General features: G+C 55.2%; 1 protein-coding gene across 1 annotated transcript; it reads right to left on the bottom strand.

The window, feature by feature from the left end:
- Positions 1-5419: 5419 nt before the first annotated feature.
- Positions 5420-14921, bottom strand: LYSMD1 (LysM domain containing 1). Its single transcript, XM_068922218.1, has 7 exons — positions 14339-14921; positions 13129-13394; positions 11109-12993; positions 8516-8578; positions 8382-8430; positions 8225-8286; positions 5420-6726 (listed from the first exon to the last, which is right to left on the bottom strand). Exons 1-3 carry the CDS (start codon positions 14468-14470, stop codon positions 12837-12839), a joined length of 555 nt encoding a protein of 184 aa, XP_068778319.1. The 5' UTR covers positions 14471-14921; the 3' UTR covers positions 5420-6726; positions 8225-8286; positions 8382-8430; positions 8516-8578; positions 11109-12836.
- Positions 14922-15249: the final 328 nt, after the last annotated feature.

A 15249-nucleotide genomic window follows, 5' to 3' on the forward strand; every position in this document is an offset into this window, starting at 1 on the left:
GCCTCCAGTACTCTGGCTCCATCATTCAGTCTCCAATAAACCTAAACAGAAGACCAGTACTGTCACCATCACTGCATCAAAGCAGTAATGTTTCCATAGCACACCTCCTCCTATAGGAAAGGAAAATACAGAGATCACAACTTATCTCCTCCCATCCGATCCCTCCCCCCACCCCCCAAACGTCTCCAACATTTGCAAAAATATCTCCGGCAGATGCTCAGCCCCATGACTCACACACTCACCCTTGATCCCAGAGAGTCTCAGGGCTGTCTGCATTCCCAGCTCTACAGTACCATTATCCACATGATGCTGAATTCAGACCACGGCCTCCCACACAACAGCTATTTCCTCTGTTTACCCTAATCCACCCACATGGTTTTTGAGATGTGTCCTTGATTGCCATGAAAACTAATTGGAACAGACACAATCCATGATTCTTCCTGGGTGCAGGAGCCACCACCTGCAGCAACATTGCAACAAAAGAATTTACACCCTCAAAACACCACATGCTCCATCTAGTCTGATGCTGGGACCAAATCAGCTCTGCAGGCTACCCCTCCCCTCTCCAGACTTACATTCTGGACTGTGGACAAGCAGCAAAAGCTTCATTGGGACATGACAGACAACAGCCTCCTCCCTGCAGCATTAAACCCATTAACTAGGCCTGGCTAGGAACAGGAATCTCTAGCAAAGAGGAAACCTCCCAAAAAAGCATCCCCTCCTTCCCACCACATACCAAGTTTGTTCAAAGCTCTCAACACAGCAGCTCCTGCCCAGATCTATTCCAACTGGTAAAAATGCAGCTGAATAACCAACAAGGACATGGACAGCTAGGTAGTTTGCACTGCATTTCTGAGAACAACTTCATATTCCCTCCTTGCTACTGCAGCATGAGGAGAAAGGAAGTCACCTCGTTGGAAACCAAACCCAGCTGTGACTAAGCCCATGTACTGCAAGGGCTCAAAAACCAACCTACACACAGCCCATGAACTCACCTCCTTTTCCTGTGCAGGCCTCAGTGCTGAGGGAAGAAACTGCTGGACTTCTCTGGACTGCCAGGAACCAGTTTGTACGCCTGTCTGCCCACCCCTTTCTTATTTCCAAGCCCCTGAAGCCTCAGCCACCTCCTCTTTTGTGGTTCTTCTTCTGACCCCTACCCTAGCTTTTGGGACTACATGCTTCTTTCCCTCTTCATATGAGGTCAGGGCTCATCTACAAATCTACACGCTACAGAAACTCCACACAGTTTCTCCCTGAACAAGGCTGACAGTAGTGCTGAGGAGCAACCAAACATCCAGCAAGGCAGCCAGAAACCAGCTGAGACTGCCCAAACCCTGAGGAGGACAATACCTCACATACATCCCAACTACTGCAGATGCTACCACAAAAAACATCTAAGGTACAAAAGCAGGAAGAAACATTTTCCCAGAGCCCCTGCTGTCTCCTCTTTTCTGCAGTTTGGGAGAGGAACAAACAATTCCCCAACTCTGACCATCTTGGAAAAGCCCAGTGATGAAGCTACATCCATTCCACGATAAACACAGAAACACCAGAAAACAATAGCAATAGTTAACAAAAGATACAACTGCATACTTTGAAGCCTTCTTCCACCCCGAACACCCCACACCAAGATACTACCCAAGAAAAAAACCTGCCCGCTACAAGCAGTTTTCTGTCATGCTCACAACTCCACCTCAAGCCATCTTACTGCTCTTACATTCATGAATGGCCTTTGCTTCTCCAAGTACACAAATAGATCTTCCAGGGTAGCTTTACATCCTCAAATGCTGTTTTTGGCCAAGGCAATTCCAGAGCACTACTCCCACAGGAAATCAAAGGCAAAATGAACTCAAGGAGGTGAGACCTCTGTTTTATGCAACCCTAGGCCTCACCCACTGCCCTACCCACAAGCCCTTTGGTGGGAAGGGGCAAACCAATGGCAGCCATAAACACATAGCGCTAGGCAGAAGCGAGTCTTCTTCTTCCACTCAGCATCTAGAATGGAGAGCACAGAAAGGATAACGAGACCTCTGCTAGGAAACAGAACAGCCATTTTGTTACTGGGACTTCATATTCTGCCTACAGTATCAAGAGGTAGGTTATTAAACTTCTTTTTGCCCTAACTAGCACAAGCCTTTACATTAAAAGCTAGAAATTGGTTCTGCTTATACTTAGAAACAAAGCTACAACAATTCACATAGCCTATAAAGGGAACACTATACCACAGGCCTCAGAGCAGCATTTCCTGTAGGGCAAACCAGGTTATCAAAATGAACTCCTGGAACAAGTCCTTTTCAGTAATAGGAGTACTTCCCAAGAGGGATGTTTCCTGTATAGTACCTAGAATGATTACAAAAAGGGGTCGGTGGATGGAGTGGCTAGTTCCCCAGTAGAATACTATCTCTGTATCACTAACTGCAGGACTGACACAGGGAAACTTCAGGATGGCTCCTGAGGGCACAAGAGGGATGATAAGAGGGCTGAAGGACCAACAGAACACTCTGGGGCCCAACAAAGAATAGTCTAGAATAAAATGCAGGGGCTCCTCAGAGGTCTGCAGGACCAACAGAAGTCTATGCAACACAACAAAACAGAGGAACCCAGACCAGATTAGACATTTCCAATGAAGGCTAGATAGCAATAAAAACAAGCCAGTGGGGAACAATTAAAGCCTCCCAAGGGATCCAGGGGGAAAACAAGGCTGCTAACACTACTAGATGATGAACAGAGAACACTGGGGCATAAGAAAGGCCTCAGTAGTGGTTCTGAGGACACTACAAAAATCCTTAAGGATTAAGAGAGTCAAAAGACAGCTCCGGGGAAAAAGAAAAGCTGAAAAAGGAGTCCAGAGCACGCTAGAAGGGTGCTAAAAAGTCTACAAGACCATCAGAGGTCTGTGGGGGAAGACAGAAGGCCAAAAGAGGGGGCTAAAAGCAAAACTGAGGGCTGCTAAAGGGGCTGGAGGGCCAACACAGAGCTCCAAGGTGTGACAAAAGGCTCCCGAGGCATTCTGAGGGCACTACAGGGGTCCTGAATCAGTCTAGAGGGCCAAGATACAGCTCTGGGAAACAAGGAAGGCCAAAAGAGTAATCTAGAGTAGACTAGAGGGCCACAAAGAGGGCTGGAGGGCCAAAGGAGGGCTCAGGGGCCCAACAAAGGCCTCTGGAGGGCTTCTGAGTGCACGAGAGGGGTCCTTGGGGGTCTAGAGGGCCAAGATACACCTCTGGGGCAGAAGGGAGACTGAAAGAGGAGTGCAGAGCACACTAGAGGGGGGTAAGGGGTCCAGGTGGCCAAAAAATGACTGGGGAAACAAGGAAGACCTGAGGAGGGGTTCCGAGCAGAACAACCAAGGCCCAACAAAGGCCTCAAGGGCTTTGGAAGGGACTAGATGGGGCCAAAGGGGCTGCAGGTCCAAAAGACAGCTCTAGGGAACAAAGAGGGCTGGAAGAGGTGTCCAGAGCACACTAGAGGGATGGTTAAGTGGCCTAGAGGGCCAACAGAGGTCTGGGAGGGGGAGGGGAATAAATTCCACTGTCCCTGACAACCTATGGGGACTCTCATGTGAGCAGCGTGTGTCCAGTAAGGAACAGACACACCGGGCCACTGCTGCAGGGCTGAGAAGGCATAGGCACTTGGATCTACAGCTCCCAGCCTGCCACAGAGCATAACGTGGCCACCTGGTGGGAACCCCGCTGATAGAGAACTGCACTTCCCACCACCTCGAGAGGAACAACGTGGTCTCCCAGAAGCCCAGTATGGGAAGGTAACACCTCCCCGCATGCCCTGCAGATTAAAATGGCTTCTGGGCAAGCCACTACCGGAAGACTATACCTCCCAGCATGCCTTGCAACTAAAATGGCCGCCCGGAGGCTCAGTGCCAGAACACCTCCCAGGACGGTGTATAGACCTAAAAAAAATAAAAAAGGCTGCCCGGAAGCCCAGTGCCGGAAGACTCCTGCTCCCGGCATGCCGCGGGCCGCAGCGCTCGGTGAGGTTTGAGCCAGGTCTCGGTCTGACCCAGGACCCTCCGCGCTACTCCGACCGCGCAATAAACACCACCCCCCCATCCCCGTCGAACCCCTTTCCTCCCCTTCCTCTCCCCCCCCAGCTCCGGCGCACCCCCTTCCTCACCAACCTGCTATGGCCCCTGTGCACCGCGTCCTTGGCCCCTGCACTGCCATCTCCGCCCCCGGTGTAGTTTCCCTCGGCCCGGGGCATCCTGGTTGTGGCACGTTGCCCAGGATGCTCCTGTCTGCCAGGACCCCCGGCGCATGGGGGACCCGCAGCCCCGAGCGCAGATCCCCCATGGCCCTGCTCACCTCCTCCATGGTGCAGCTGCAGTGCCAGTCACAGCATGTGGTTCTCAGTGGCAGCTCTGTTGTCCCAGACCAGTCCCTGCATGAGCTTCCCTGAGGACTCCTGCTGTTGCTATCAATGCCCCCAGCCCCACCTGGGCTTTGTACCATGCGCCCCCCCCCCCCCCCCAGTCACCTGGGGCTTGTTCCAGTCCCAGGCCCCACAGCTGCAGTCCATCAATAACCAGAGGCAGGGAATGGCCATCAGCCCCATCAGGGACAGCTGGGGCTGCCAGGGCAGCAGAGGCACCCCAGCTCCTGAGAGGTGCTTGCTGAAAGCTGAAGGGAGAGCCTTGGGGTGTACAGAGAGGAAAAGGGAGTATTCAGGGGACAAGAGAACAAAACAAGAGCTCTGGGTGCAACAAACATTTTTGTAAAAAGAAAATTACCAGGCAATGATAGAGCAAAGAGTGACTCAGGGAGGCACACCAAAAATCACCCAGAAAACTCTGGGACAGAGGAGAAAGCTAAACAGAGAACTTAGTGGCGTGCTGCAAAACAAACACAGGGCCCTGGCACACCGAAAGGCACTCAGAGGGCTTGGGGGCACCTCAAACTGTGAATTGAAGGATCCTGAGGACATCAGAGGGCAAATGCAGGGCTCTGGGGCAAACCAAAATGCAAATGAATAGCCTTCCTGCACACCAAAAGGGTGCCAAGACATGTCACAGGGCTCAATGCACCTGATGGGAAGGTGCCTGCAGGCTCCCTCATCCCCACAGAAACTCCATCTCCCAGCACCAGGCACACAGGCCCCAGCCCCCGACACACGAGGGACACTGCGGAGCACTGAAAGCAAATCTGGGAGCAGTCTGGGGACCTCACACAGCCCTGGAGGGGCCCTGGCAGCCCCAAGGTTAATTGGAAACACTACCAAGAGCCTCGAGGGTCCAGGCAATGCAAGGAAAATTTCCCACAGCCCCATGAACAGCACTGGGCTCCCCAGGAATTGCAAGGACTCAAAAGTACAAGGGACTTGGGAACCAGCTCCCAACCCCAGATGCAATGTCCAACCTCTTCCCTTGGGCATTATCTTCAGGCAAAGCAACAGCAGGAACCACAGATGTGAGTGCAAAGGATAAAGCAACTGTTTATTGTTTTACTACACAGAAGCAACAACTGCGAGTGAGTCTGCCATGGAGCTCAGTGCCAGCATGCTTCCCCTTACCCCGTGACACCTGAAGAGTCGTCACCACACCAGCATTTGTCAGTCTGTTGGAGAAGGGTCAGCTCCTGCTGCTGCCCTTGATGTGGCAGGTGTCTGAGTAGCCGACAGCCCACCCCCTCTGCTTTTTCCTCCAGGGATAAGATTCAGCTCTGACAGGTGAGAGGAAAATGTCTAATCTCTGATCTTGCCTGTCTGCACTTCTGCCCTACCCCAAACTACAGCTCTGCAAGACACTTCCACAGCTCTCAGCTCACCTGTCACATCGCCACTCTCAGTGTGATGGGCCTGCACCATATCAAATGCTGATGTTGGGTCAGTGCACAGAGCTGAACGCTGGGGACAGGGGAAGGTTACAAACCCCAAAGAAGAGTTCACAGCCTGCTGCTTAGGCTTCAGGGCTTACACTTTATTATCTAAGGATTTAGCCCCTGTCATTTATCAGTGAGGCATAAGCCCTGAACGCTAAGTGACAAACTGCAAATTTGGAACCCAAATGGTTGCCGAGACTTCAAAATTTATGGATGAGCTTGGATTTTAAATCCTGCATCCTGATCCCTAAGTCAGCAAACTGTAAATGCTGCATGATAAAGACTGAGCCGCACAAAATAAAGTAATAAACCATAACCTGAGTGAGAGACCCTCAACAACAAACTAAACAATAAACCTTAAGTGAAAACTCCTAACCCTCAGCTTTAAGCAAGAAACCCAAAGCACACATAAGCATGAGAACAGTAAAGAGAAGCCAAGGAGTTTTGCCCACAGCTTAAGAAGTTTCCCCTTCATTTAGAAGCACAGCTGAACAGGAAGACACACACCAGAATCAAGCTACAGTTGCTGTTTATAAGCTTGGTTTTAACCACCATTCAAATGTGAGCACGTGCAAGAATTGCTCCACAGGACTGCACTAAGCTGCACTTCCACTGAACCTACCTGAAACACCACACACACTAATTCATGTCCATTATAATTAATATTTTTGGTCCCTCAGCTCCATGGGCCAACATCCAGAGCCAGTGATACCAGTAAGCACCTAGGGGACAACCACCTTCCACCTCCCAGCCCTGCTCACATACAATGGCAGCCCCAGGACTTAGCTGTGTCCACACTGCAAGTCAGAGCCCATCCTCCATGGCCAGCCACAGGTCTCCACAGAGCTCCCAGCTGTGACAATGCTCCTTCGACTGCCAGACCATGCTTCAGCACCTGCAAAGAGGCCAGAACAGTTACTGAGAGGCCAGGCAACTGCACAGCCCTCCTAGAACTACTCCCTAGTGCAAGGCCTGTAATTATTCCCACAATTATGACTGACCCTCTACACTGCTTCAGTCACTCTCTCTGGCTGCATTTCATGGCAAGGATATCACAGCAGCCCTCACGTACAGTCAGGCTCACTCAGGCACCCGGCCACCTCCAGCCTTCAGTAGATGGTCCTCCTCAGGGAAACTGTGCCGCTGACAGGCACTCTCAGAAAGCACTGTCCAGCCAAGGCAGGATAAAAACTAAGGCCTCCAAGAACTCCAAACTCTGGAGAGACTGAGCTGCTGGGAAGCTGACTCTGGCCTAGACAATGACAGAAGAAGGATTTTGCTTCACTTGCTCAAGCTGCCTAGCGTGTGGCTCAAGTCAGATAGACCATACTGGAAAGCCCTGTGACATGATAGCATGCCAGAAAGCACCCTAACCCTAACCCATAACCCTAACCTGTAACCCTAACCCTAACCCTCAAAACCTAACCCTAAACCTAGTGCTAACCCTAACCCTAACTCTAACCCTAACCCTAAAAAGTGACTTTTCAGTTACACAGTATATTATTACAAAACAACTGAGACACAACCCTGCAGTAACAGGCAACTGCCTCCATTTTTTTGGACATCTCTCAGTAACAAGGTTTACCAAGCACCTCCAAAAACCACCCTGCCTAGAAAACCCCAGTCCCAAGCCAAAGCGCCACAGCAACATTGGTGACGATTGTCACCTTGCAGAGTGTCTGGGACTGGGAGGAAAGAAAAAACAGCTGGGGGAGGGACAGCTACACAGTGTTTTTCTTTAAATCTTAAAGTATGCTTTTCTTTAACTCTTAACTCTTACTGAAATCCAAAAGAGGTTTCATGGATACATTACTCTCCTCTGGCCATGACCATTACTACATCCACAAGCAAGGCAGCTCCAGCCCCTAACACACACAGACACATACACACAGACACATATGCACACACATGTACACACACCCTACACCAGAACAATCGCAGCACAGAAGACACTGCCACCCAGAAAGCCATACAATGCCACAGCCCTGTGGCTCGGGTGCTACAGAGTGGCCCACAAGAGTCAAACACCACAGCCCACAACAGAAAGCAGCCAGCAAAGCCAGGACAACTGATGCAGAAGAAGCCGGCTGGAAAGACCCACGGCTGCAGCAACCCAGGGAAGAAAACTCTGAAAGGATGCCAGCAAGACACAGGAAGATGCAAAACAAGAGCAGCCAATAAGGCCTCGAGGATCACCGCAAAGATGATCGGCCACACCACCTACAGCATGAATGCAGCAAGACAGACCGCTCCTCATAGTCAGCAGCACAAGATGAGATGCGCTCAGACAGCACATCGATGATGACTCAAGCCCATCAAAAAATGTCGAGATGGCTACTGTGCTAGTGCTACAAAGTGAAAGCTGGGATGATTAAGGACAAGTTTACCTTTACCTGCTCCGCTCGCCCATCCCCACCACCAGCCTTTGGGTGTCACGCCAAGCTCTGACACGCACCTGCAAAACCAGAACAGCACTGGGCAATGGGCACAGCACCAACCACATAACAGCCCCACACTATGCTCTACTTCATCTCTCAGACCAACACTCACCTTGCCAAGCTCCTCCTGGGCACAGACGCATTGCGCCTCCTGCGCATTGCTTCACACCAACAAGCACAAAGCAAAAATTAATCAGTGAACTGATGCCCACAACACACTCCTGCCAATAACAGTCACTAGCTCACCTTCTTAGGGCAGTCCCCTTTCTTCCACCATCTCCCTCAGGCACCTGGAACGTTGCTCCACATCTGCAAAAAACAGCAGAAAGTGGAGCACCCAGAGGCTGACCAATCACCATTCCACTCCATCACTACTCCACTCTGCACATTACAACTGCTAAAACCCACAGGCAAGACAACTCCAGCCCCAAACACACATACATACAAGTATCAGACACAAACAAACGTACATGGGCCTTACAAGCTCGTATGAGCCTGTAGAGCCCAGGACAGACCCATAGGAGCCCGTAGAGCCAGGCAGAGGCCCATACGAACCTGTAGAGCCTGACATAAGCCTGTACAAGCCCGTAGAGATCGGCACAGGCCCATACAAGCCCGTTGAGCCTGGCACAGCCCCATACGAGCCTGTAGAGCCCAGCACGAACCTGTACACACCTGCAGAGCCCAGCAAGGACCCCAACGAACCTGTAGAGCCCAGCATGAGCCTGTAAAAGCCTATAAAACTTGGCACAAGCCCATATGAGCCTGTAGAGCCTGGCACGGGCCTGGAAGAACCCTTAGAGCCAAGCACAGGCCTGTACGATCCCATAGAGCCCAGCACAAATCCGTATGAGCCTGCAGAGCCAGCATGAGCCTGTATAAGCCTGTAGAGCCTGGCATAAGCCTGTAGAGCCAGGCAAAGGACCATACGAGCCCCTAGAGCCCAGCACAAGCCCATACAAATCTGCAGAGCCCAGCACAGCCCATATGAGCCTGTAGAGCCTGGCATGAGCTCGTGCAAGGCTGTAGAGCCCAGCACAGGACCGTACAAACCCATAGAGCCCAGTATGAGCCTGTACAGGCCCACAGAGTGGGGCACAGGCCCATACGAGCCCGTAGAGCCTGGCATGAGCCTGTGTGAGCCCACAGAGCCTGGAACGAGGCCATATGATAATGAAGACCATGGTACAAGCCTATGTGAGCCTGTAGAGCCCAGCACAGTCCCATAAGAGCCTGATATGAGCCCGTGCAAGCCCATAGAGCCCAACACAAGCCCATATGAGCACGTAGAGACCAGGACTGGAGCGTACAAGCCTGTAGGGCCTGGCATGAGCCCTTATGAACCCATAGAGCATGGCATGAGCCCAGTACAGGAGCATAAGAGTCAATAGAGTCGGCACGAGCCCATAGGAGCCCATAGAGTCCATCACAGTCCCATAGGAGCCCATAGAGCCTGACACAGGGCCATATGAGCCTTTAGAGCCCGGCACAAGCCCATATGAGCCTGAAGAGCCTGGCACAGGTCCATACAAGCCCAAAGAGCCCACAGAGCTTGGCACAGGCTTGTATGAGCCTGTCGAGCCTGGCACAGGCCCATACGAGCTGGTAGAAGCTGGCCGTACTAGCCCATAGAGCTCTATGGGCTCACAGGGCTTTGTGCCAGCCTCTACGAGCTTGTACAGACCTGTAGTGGGTACAGACCTGTGCAAAGCTCTACAGGCTTGTATGGGCCTGTGCCAGGTTCTACAGGCTCATCTGGGCTCATTCTGGACCCTATGGTCTTATACAGGCTTGTGCTGGGCTCTACTGTCCTTTGCCAGGCTCTACGGGCTTATTCAGGCTTGTGCCAGGCTCTACAGGCTCCTACAGGCTTGTGCCAGTCTCAACAGGCTTGTACAGGCCCATGCCAGGCTCTTTGGGCTCCTGCCAGGCTCTAAGGGCTTGTACAGGCTCATGCCAGGCTCTGGAGGCTGTATGGGCCTGTAATTCAGTCTACAAACTTGTACAGGCTCGTGCTGGTCTCTACAGGCTCATACACGCTTGTGACAAGTTCTATGGGCTCATATGTGCTTGTGCCAGGCTCTATGGGCTTGTTCGCACCTGTGCTGGGCTCTAAGGTTTCATAAGGGCTCGTGCCAGGCTCTATGGGTGCATACATGCCTGTGCCAGGCTCTATGGGCTCATACAGGCTCATGCTGGCCTCTACAGGTGTGAATGGGCCTGTGCTGGACTCTGTGGGCTCCTATGGGGCCATGATTGACTCTAAGGGCTTGTACTGGCTTGAGCTGGGCTCTGTGGGCTCATGCATGCCTGTGCCAGGCTCTATGGGCTTGTAGAGGCTTGTGCCGGGCTCTATGGGCTTGCAGGGGCTGGTGCTATGCTTTCTGTGCTTCTGTGGGGCTGTGCCAGGCTTCATGGGCTCGTATGGGCCTGTGCAGGGCTCTACAGGCTCCTATAGGATCCTGCCAGGCTCTACAGGCTCGTATGAGCCTGTGCCAGGCCATACACGTTTGCACGGGAACACATGCATGCAAAAGCAGATGTGAAAATATACGTGTGCAAATACACACACATGCTAACACACCAGCACGTGCACACATACATATGCATCCAAATGGAAACATACACTCATGTGCAGGCATGTACACATATGCATGCACATGCATGCAAATGTGTACGGCATGCACGCACGCCTGCACAAACACCTGTAAAAATGCATGGATAGAAACACACATGGGCAGATACACATGCAGCATGTGAACATGCATGCAAATGCAGGCACGCACATGTGCAAGGACCCACACACACACCCATGCAGCGCGTTGGGACTAGGACTCACCTTGGCACTATATTGTGTTGGGTGCTGGGTGGGGACCAGGTGGCCTTTCCTGCGCTGGTGGCTGTGTGCATGTCTGTGTGTGTGTCCATGCATCTGTGTGTAACCACGTGTGTGCATGCATGTCTGTGTGTGCATGTGTCTGTGTATGAGTGCTTGCAGGTGTGTGTGCATAGGTACAGGTGTGCATGCATACTTGTGCCTGCCCAGGTGTGAGCATGTGTGTTTGTGCATGCCTATTTGTGTGCATGTGCGTGTGTTTGCACGTGCAGCTGTGCCTGTGCGTGCATATTTGTGCCTGCATAAATGTATGTGTATGCGCAGGTGTGGTTGCACAGGCATGTGTATGTGTAGGTACATGAGCATGTGTGCATGGTTGTGTGTATGTGCATGGCTGTGCCTGCACATGTGAATGCACGTGTATCTGTGTGTGGACATGTGTGTGTACTGGGGCTGTGTCCCATTGGGGACTAGGAGCTACTGGGAGAACTGGAACCACTGGGGGCTGGGATGCCTGCGGGATGGGCTGGCCCTGGGGACATTCCAGTGGTCCTTGGGGATGTGGCAGCCCTGGGGACATTCCAGGGGCCCTGGGTGATGCGTTGACCCTGGAGGTCCTTGGGGACAAGGGTGATTCTGTGGACATCCTGGAGAGGCTGAGGGACAGGGTGACACTGGGGCCTCCTTGGGGACAGGGTGTCTCTGAGGGAGAGGGTCCTTGGGGACATCCTGGGGGGGCTAGGGAGTCCAGAGATCCCTGTGGTGTGGCTGCAGGGCAACACCTGGTGGCACAGAGCAGTGGTGGGGACAGGACACCTGGGTCCCTCGGGGGTGTCATCCGGGGATGACCGTGTCCCTGGGGGAGAGACTGTGTCTCCAGGTCTGTGACCATGTCATTGGGGTGACCATGTCCCCAGGGGAATAACCACATCCCTGGCAAGGTGACCATGTCCCTGGGAGGTGACTATGTCCCCAAGGCTGCGACCATGCCACTGGGGGGTGATGGTGTCCCCAGAGGACTGATTGTGTCCCTGGGGGTGTGACTTCATCCCCAGGGCTGTGACCATGTCCCTGGCGGGGGGGGGGGGTGACTGTGTCCCCAGGGAGATGATTGTGTCCCCAAGGGAATGACCATGTCCCCAGGGGGGTGACTGTGTCCCCAGAGGAATGACTGTGTCCCCAAGGGAATGACCATGTCTCCAGGGGGTGACCACATCCCCAGGGCTATGACATGTCCCCAGGGGTGACATATCCCCAGGGGGTGGGGTGACCTTATCCCCAGGGGTGGCCACATCCCCAGAGGAGTGCTGATGTCCCCAGGGCTGTGACCATGTCCCCAGGAGGATAACTGTATCCTCAAGGGGGTGACCATGTCCCCGGGGGAGGTGGCAGAGCAGGCAGAGCCAGGTGACAGTGCTCCATTTTATTTACAGGCTCTTGGGAAGAGGGGAGGCAAAGGGGGTGACTGACCCCATCTCAATCCCCAGAAGGCCCCAACCCCGCCGAGATCCAGGTGCTGCTCCCCCCCCAAAAACCCCAAGAACAAAAATATACAAATAAATATAGTCAGAGGAAAAATGTCAGCTAGTAAATCTGGCCCTGCATGGTCTTGCCTCAGCACCTCCCAGTACCTCCCAGTGCCCCCAGCCCCCTGGCTGTGAACCAAGGCACCCAGGGCTGGGTGGTGGGGGAGGTGTCTATGAGCCGTCAGGGCGTCTCCAGGGTGCCCCATCACAGTGTGAAGATCTCATCCTCGGTGTCGCGCAGGGCAGCCACCCGGGGCGTCCTGGTGAGGGGCCGGGGGCCGAGCAGGGCATGCCGGGCACCCTGAGGTGCTGGGTGGGCCCTGGTGTCAGGTGCCTGGGTGCCTTCGGCCTCAGCGACGCTGCTGTGGGGGAAGACAGCAGGGTGGCAACACAGGGTGACTGTGGGCACCCACCGAAATCACCCATCCTTGGGCTGAACGCACCCTCCAAAACCCTTGGGTTTTGCCCCAAAAGTCGGGGCAAGGGATGGCACTCACCTTGTGTTGCTCTCGCAGAGCCGGCGGGTCGCTGCAGCCTTGGAGAGGCAGATCTCAGCGTCGATCTGCCGGAGGAAATCGGCAGCCGAGAGCTCATGGCGGGATGTGGCGGGGCTGACCAGGACGGCCCCTGGGCCCGCATCTCCTTCCTCCTCCTCCTCCTTTTCCTCCTCCTCGGGGCCGAGCCGCCTGGGGATGAGGAGTGTCGGCTTGAGGAAGATGGTGTCAGAGGTGTAGAGGCGGTTGGCACGCTTGATCTGCTCCATCTGTGGGGATCAGATGAGACGGGATGGGGATGGGGATAGGGATGGGCTGGGGATGGGCCAGGGCCAGGGATGGGACAGGATGAGATGGGGTCGGGACAGGGATGGGACAGGGATGGGGACAATATAGGATAAGGACAAGGATGGGGACAGGGATGGGACAGGGATAGTGATAAGGATGGAACAGGGATGGGGATGGGGACAAGGATGGGGATGGGATGGGACAGGCATGGGACAGGGATGACATGGGATCCGGACAGGAACAGGGATGGGGACAGGGATGGGGATGGAATTGGGACAGGCACAGGGAGAGGGAGAGGGATGGGGATAGTATTGGATGGGGACAGGGATGGGACAGAAATGGGACAGGATGAGGACAGACATGCGGATAGGATGGGACACGGATGAGATGGAATAGAAATGGGACAGGGATGAGGGATGGGATGGGATTGGACAGGGATGGGATGGGGACAAAGATGGGATGGGATGGGATGGGACAAGTATGGGGACAGGGACAGCGATAGGGACAGGATGGGGATGGGATGGGGACAGGGTGGACAGGGATGGGGACAGGGATAGGGTGGGGATGGGAATGGGGCCCCCACATCCCCTGGCCAGCCTCATCCTCTGACCCCAGCATCCTGTCCCTGGGCCCTGCGGATAGCCCCAGGACCCTGCCCCAGGCTCCCCCTGCCCCACAGCAGCCCCCAGATCCCATAGTCTGGATGTCCTGCCCCATGGCAGCCCCCAGTGCCCCAGCAGCCCCTGGTCCCCCCCTGCCCCAGCTGTCCAGTCCCCCCCAGCAGCCCCCTGCCCCATGGCAGCTCCTAGCCCCCCAGCAACCCTCCAGCAGCCCCCCTGCCCCGTGGCAGCCCCCAGCAATCCCCCAGCAGCCCCCCTGCCCCATGGCTGCCCCCTGCACCCCAGCAGCCTCCAGCCCCGCTCACCGTGACGCCATAGCGCAGCGCCAGGCCTGCCAGCGTGTCCCCGGGCTCCAGGCGATGCTCGCGGCCCAGCAGCCCCCCCGGCCCTGGCCCACCACCGTCCCCCACCACCTCCCGCCCCAGGGGTGCCGCCATGGCGGGACGGCCCCACTCACCCCTGGCCCCTGCCGACGCCCTGGCACATGCCGGGGGGGCTCATGTTAACACTCCACCCACCCAACCCACTCCCGGGGGCCACCCTGCACCCCGATACCCCTACACTGGGGCTCGGAGGGACGGGACCCCCACTTCCCGGAGGGCCCAGGCGTTCTGGCGTGCCGCCCGTGGGGGTGATGCTAAGGGCGGGGGGGGGCCTTTGGCCGCCTCTCCGGCCCCCCCTCAGTACTGCTACCAGCCTGCCAGGCCCGCCCCCCCCCCGCCTCCAGTAAACCCAGTCTGGCTGCGGACTGGGTAGGGAGATGCCAGGCCCGGCCGGCCCTCGCGAAGGTCTCTGGGAGACGTAGTCTCGGGGGCAGAGGGCAGCGGGGGTGTTCCCCCCCACGCCATGGCCTGCAGTCGGGCGTCCCCTCGCAGCCCTGGCCTCAGCCTGTGCCCCCCACATGGGACCATCCCTGCCGTGGGGCTGCCCCCCCAGGGGCTTTCTGCACCCCCCCGCCCCTCCTTATTCCCCTAGGGTCTCTGTCCCCCCCCAGGGTCCCGCCCCCCAAAGGGTCCTCTCTGCTCCCTCTGGGTGCTCCCTGCCCCGCCCAGGACTCCTCCCCAAGGGTCCTCCTTGCCCTCCAGGGCACCTACTCCCCGTCAGGGCCCTCATTCATTCCCCATGTCCCTCTGTGACCCCCAAGGTCCCTGCCCCCAGGGTCCTGCCTCCTCCAAGGGTTCCTGCCCCCCACCAGGGGCCCTTTCTGCCCCCATCA

This window comes from Struthio camelus, chromosome 30 (genome assembly GCF_040807025.1).
Source record: "Struthio camelus isolate bStrCam1 chromosome 30, bStrCam1.hap1, whole genome shotgun sequence".
NCBI classification, from domain to species: domain Eukaryota; kingdom Metazoa; phylum Chordata; class Aves; order Struthioniformes; family Struthionidae; genus Struthio; species Struthio camelus.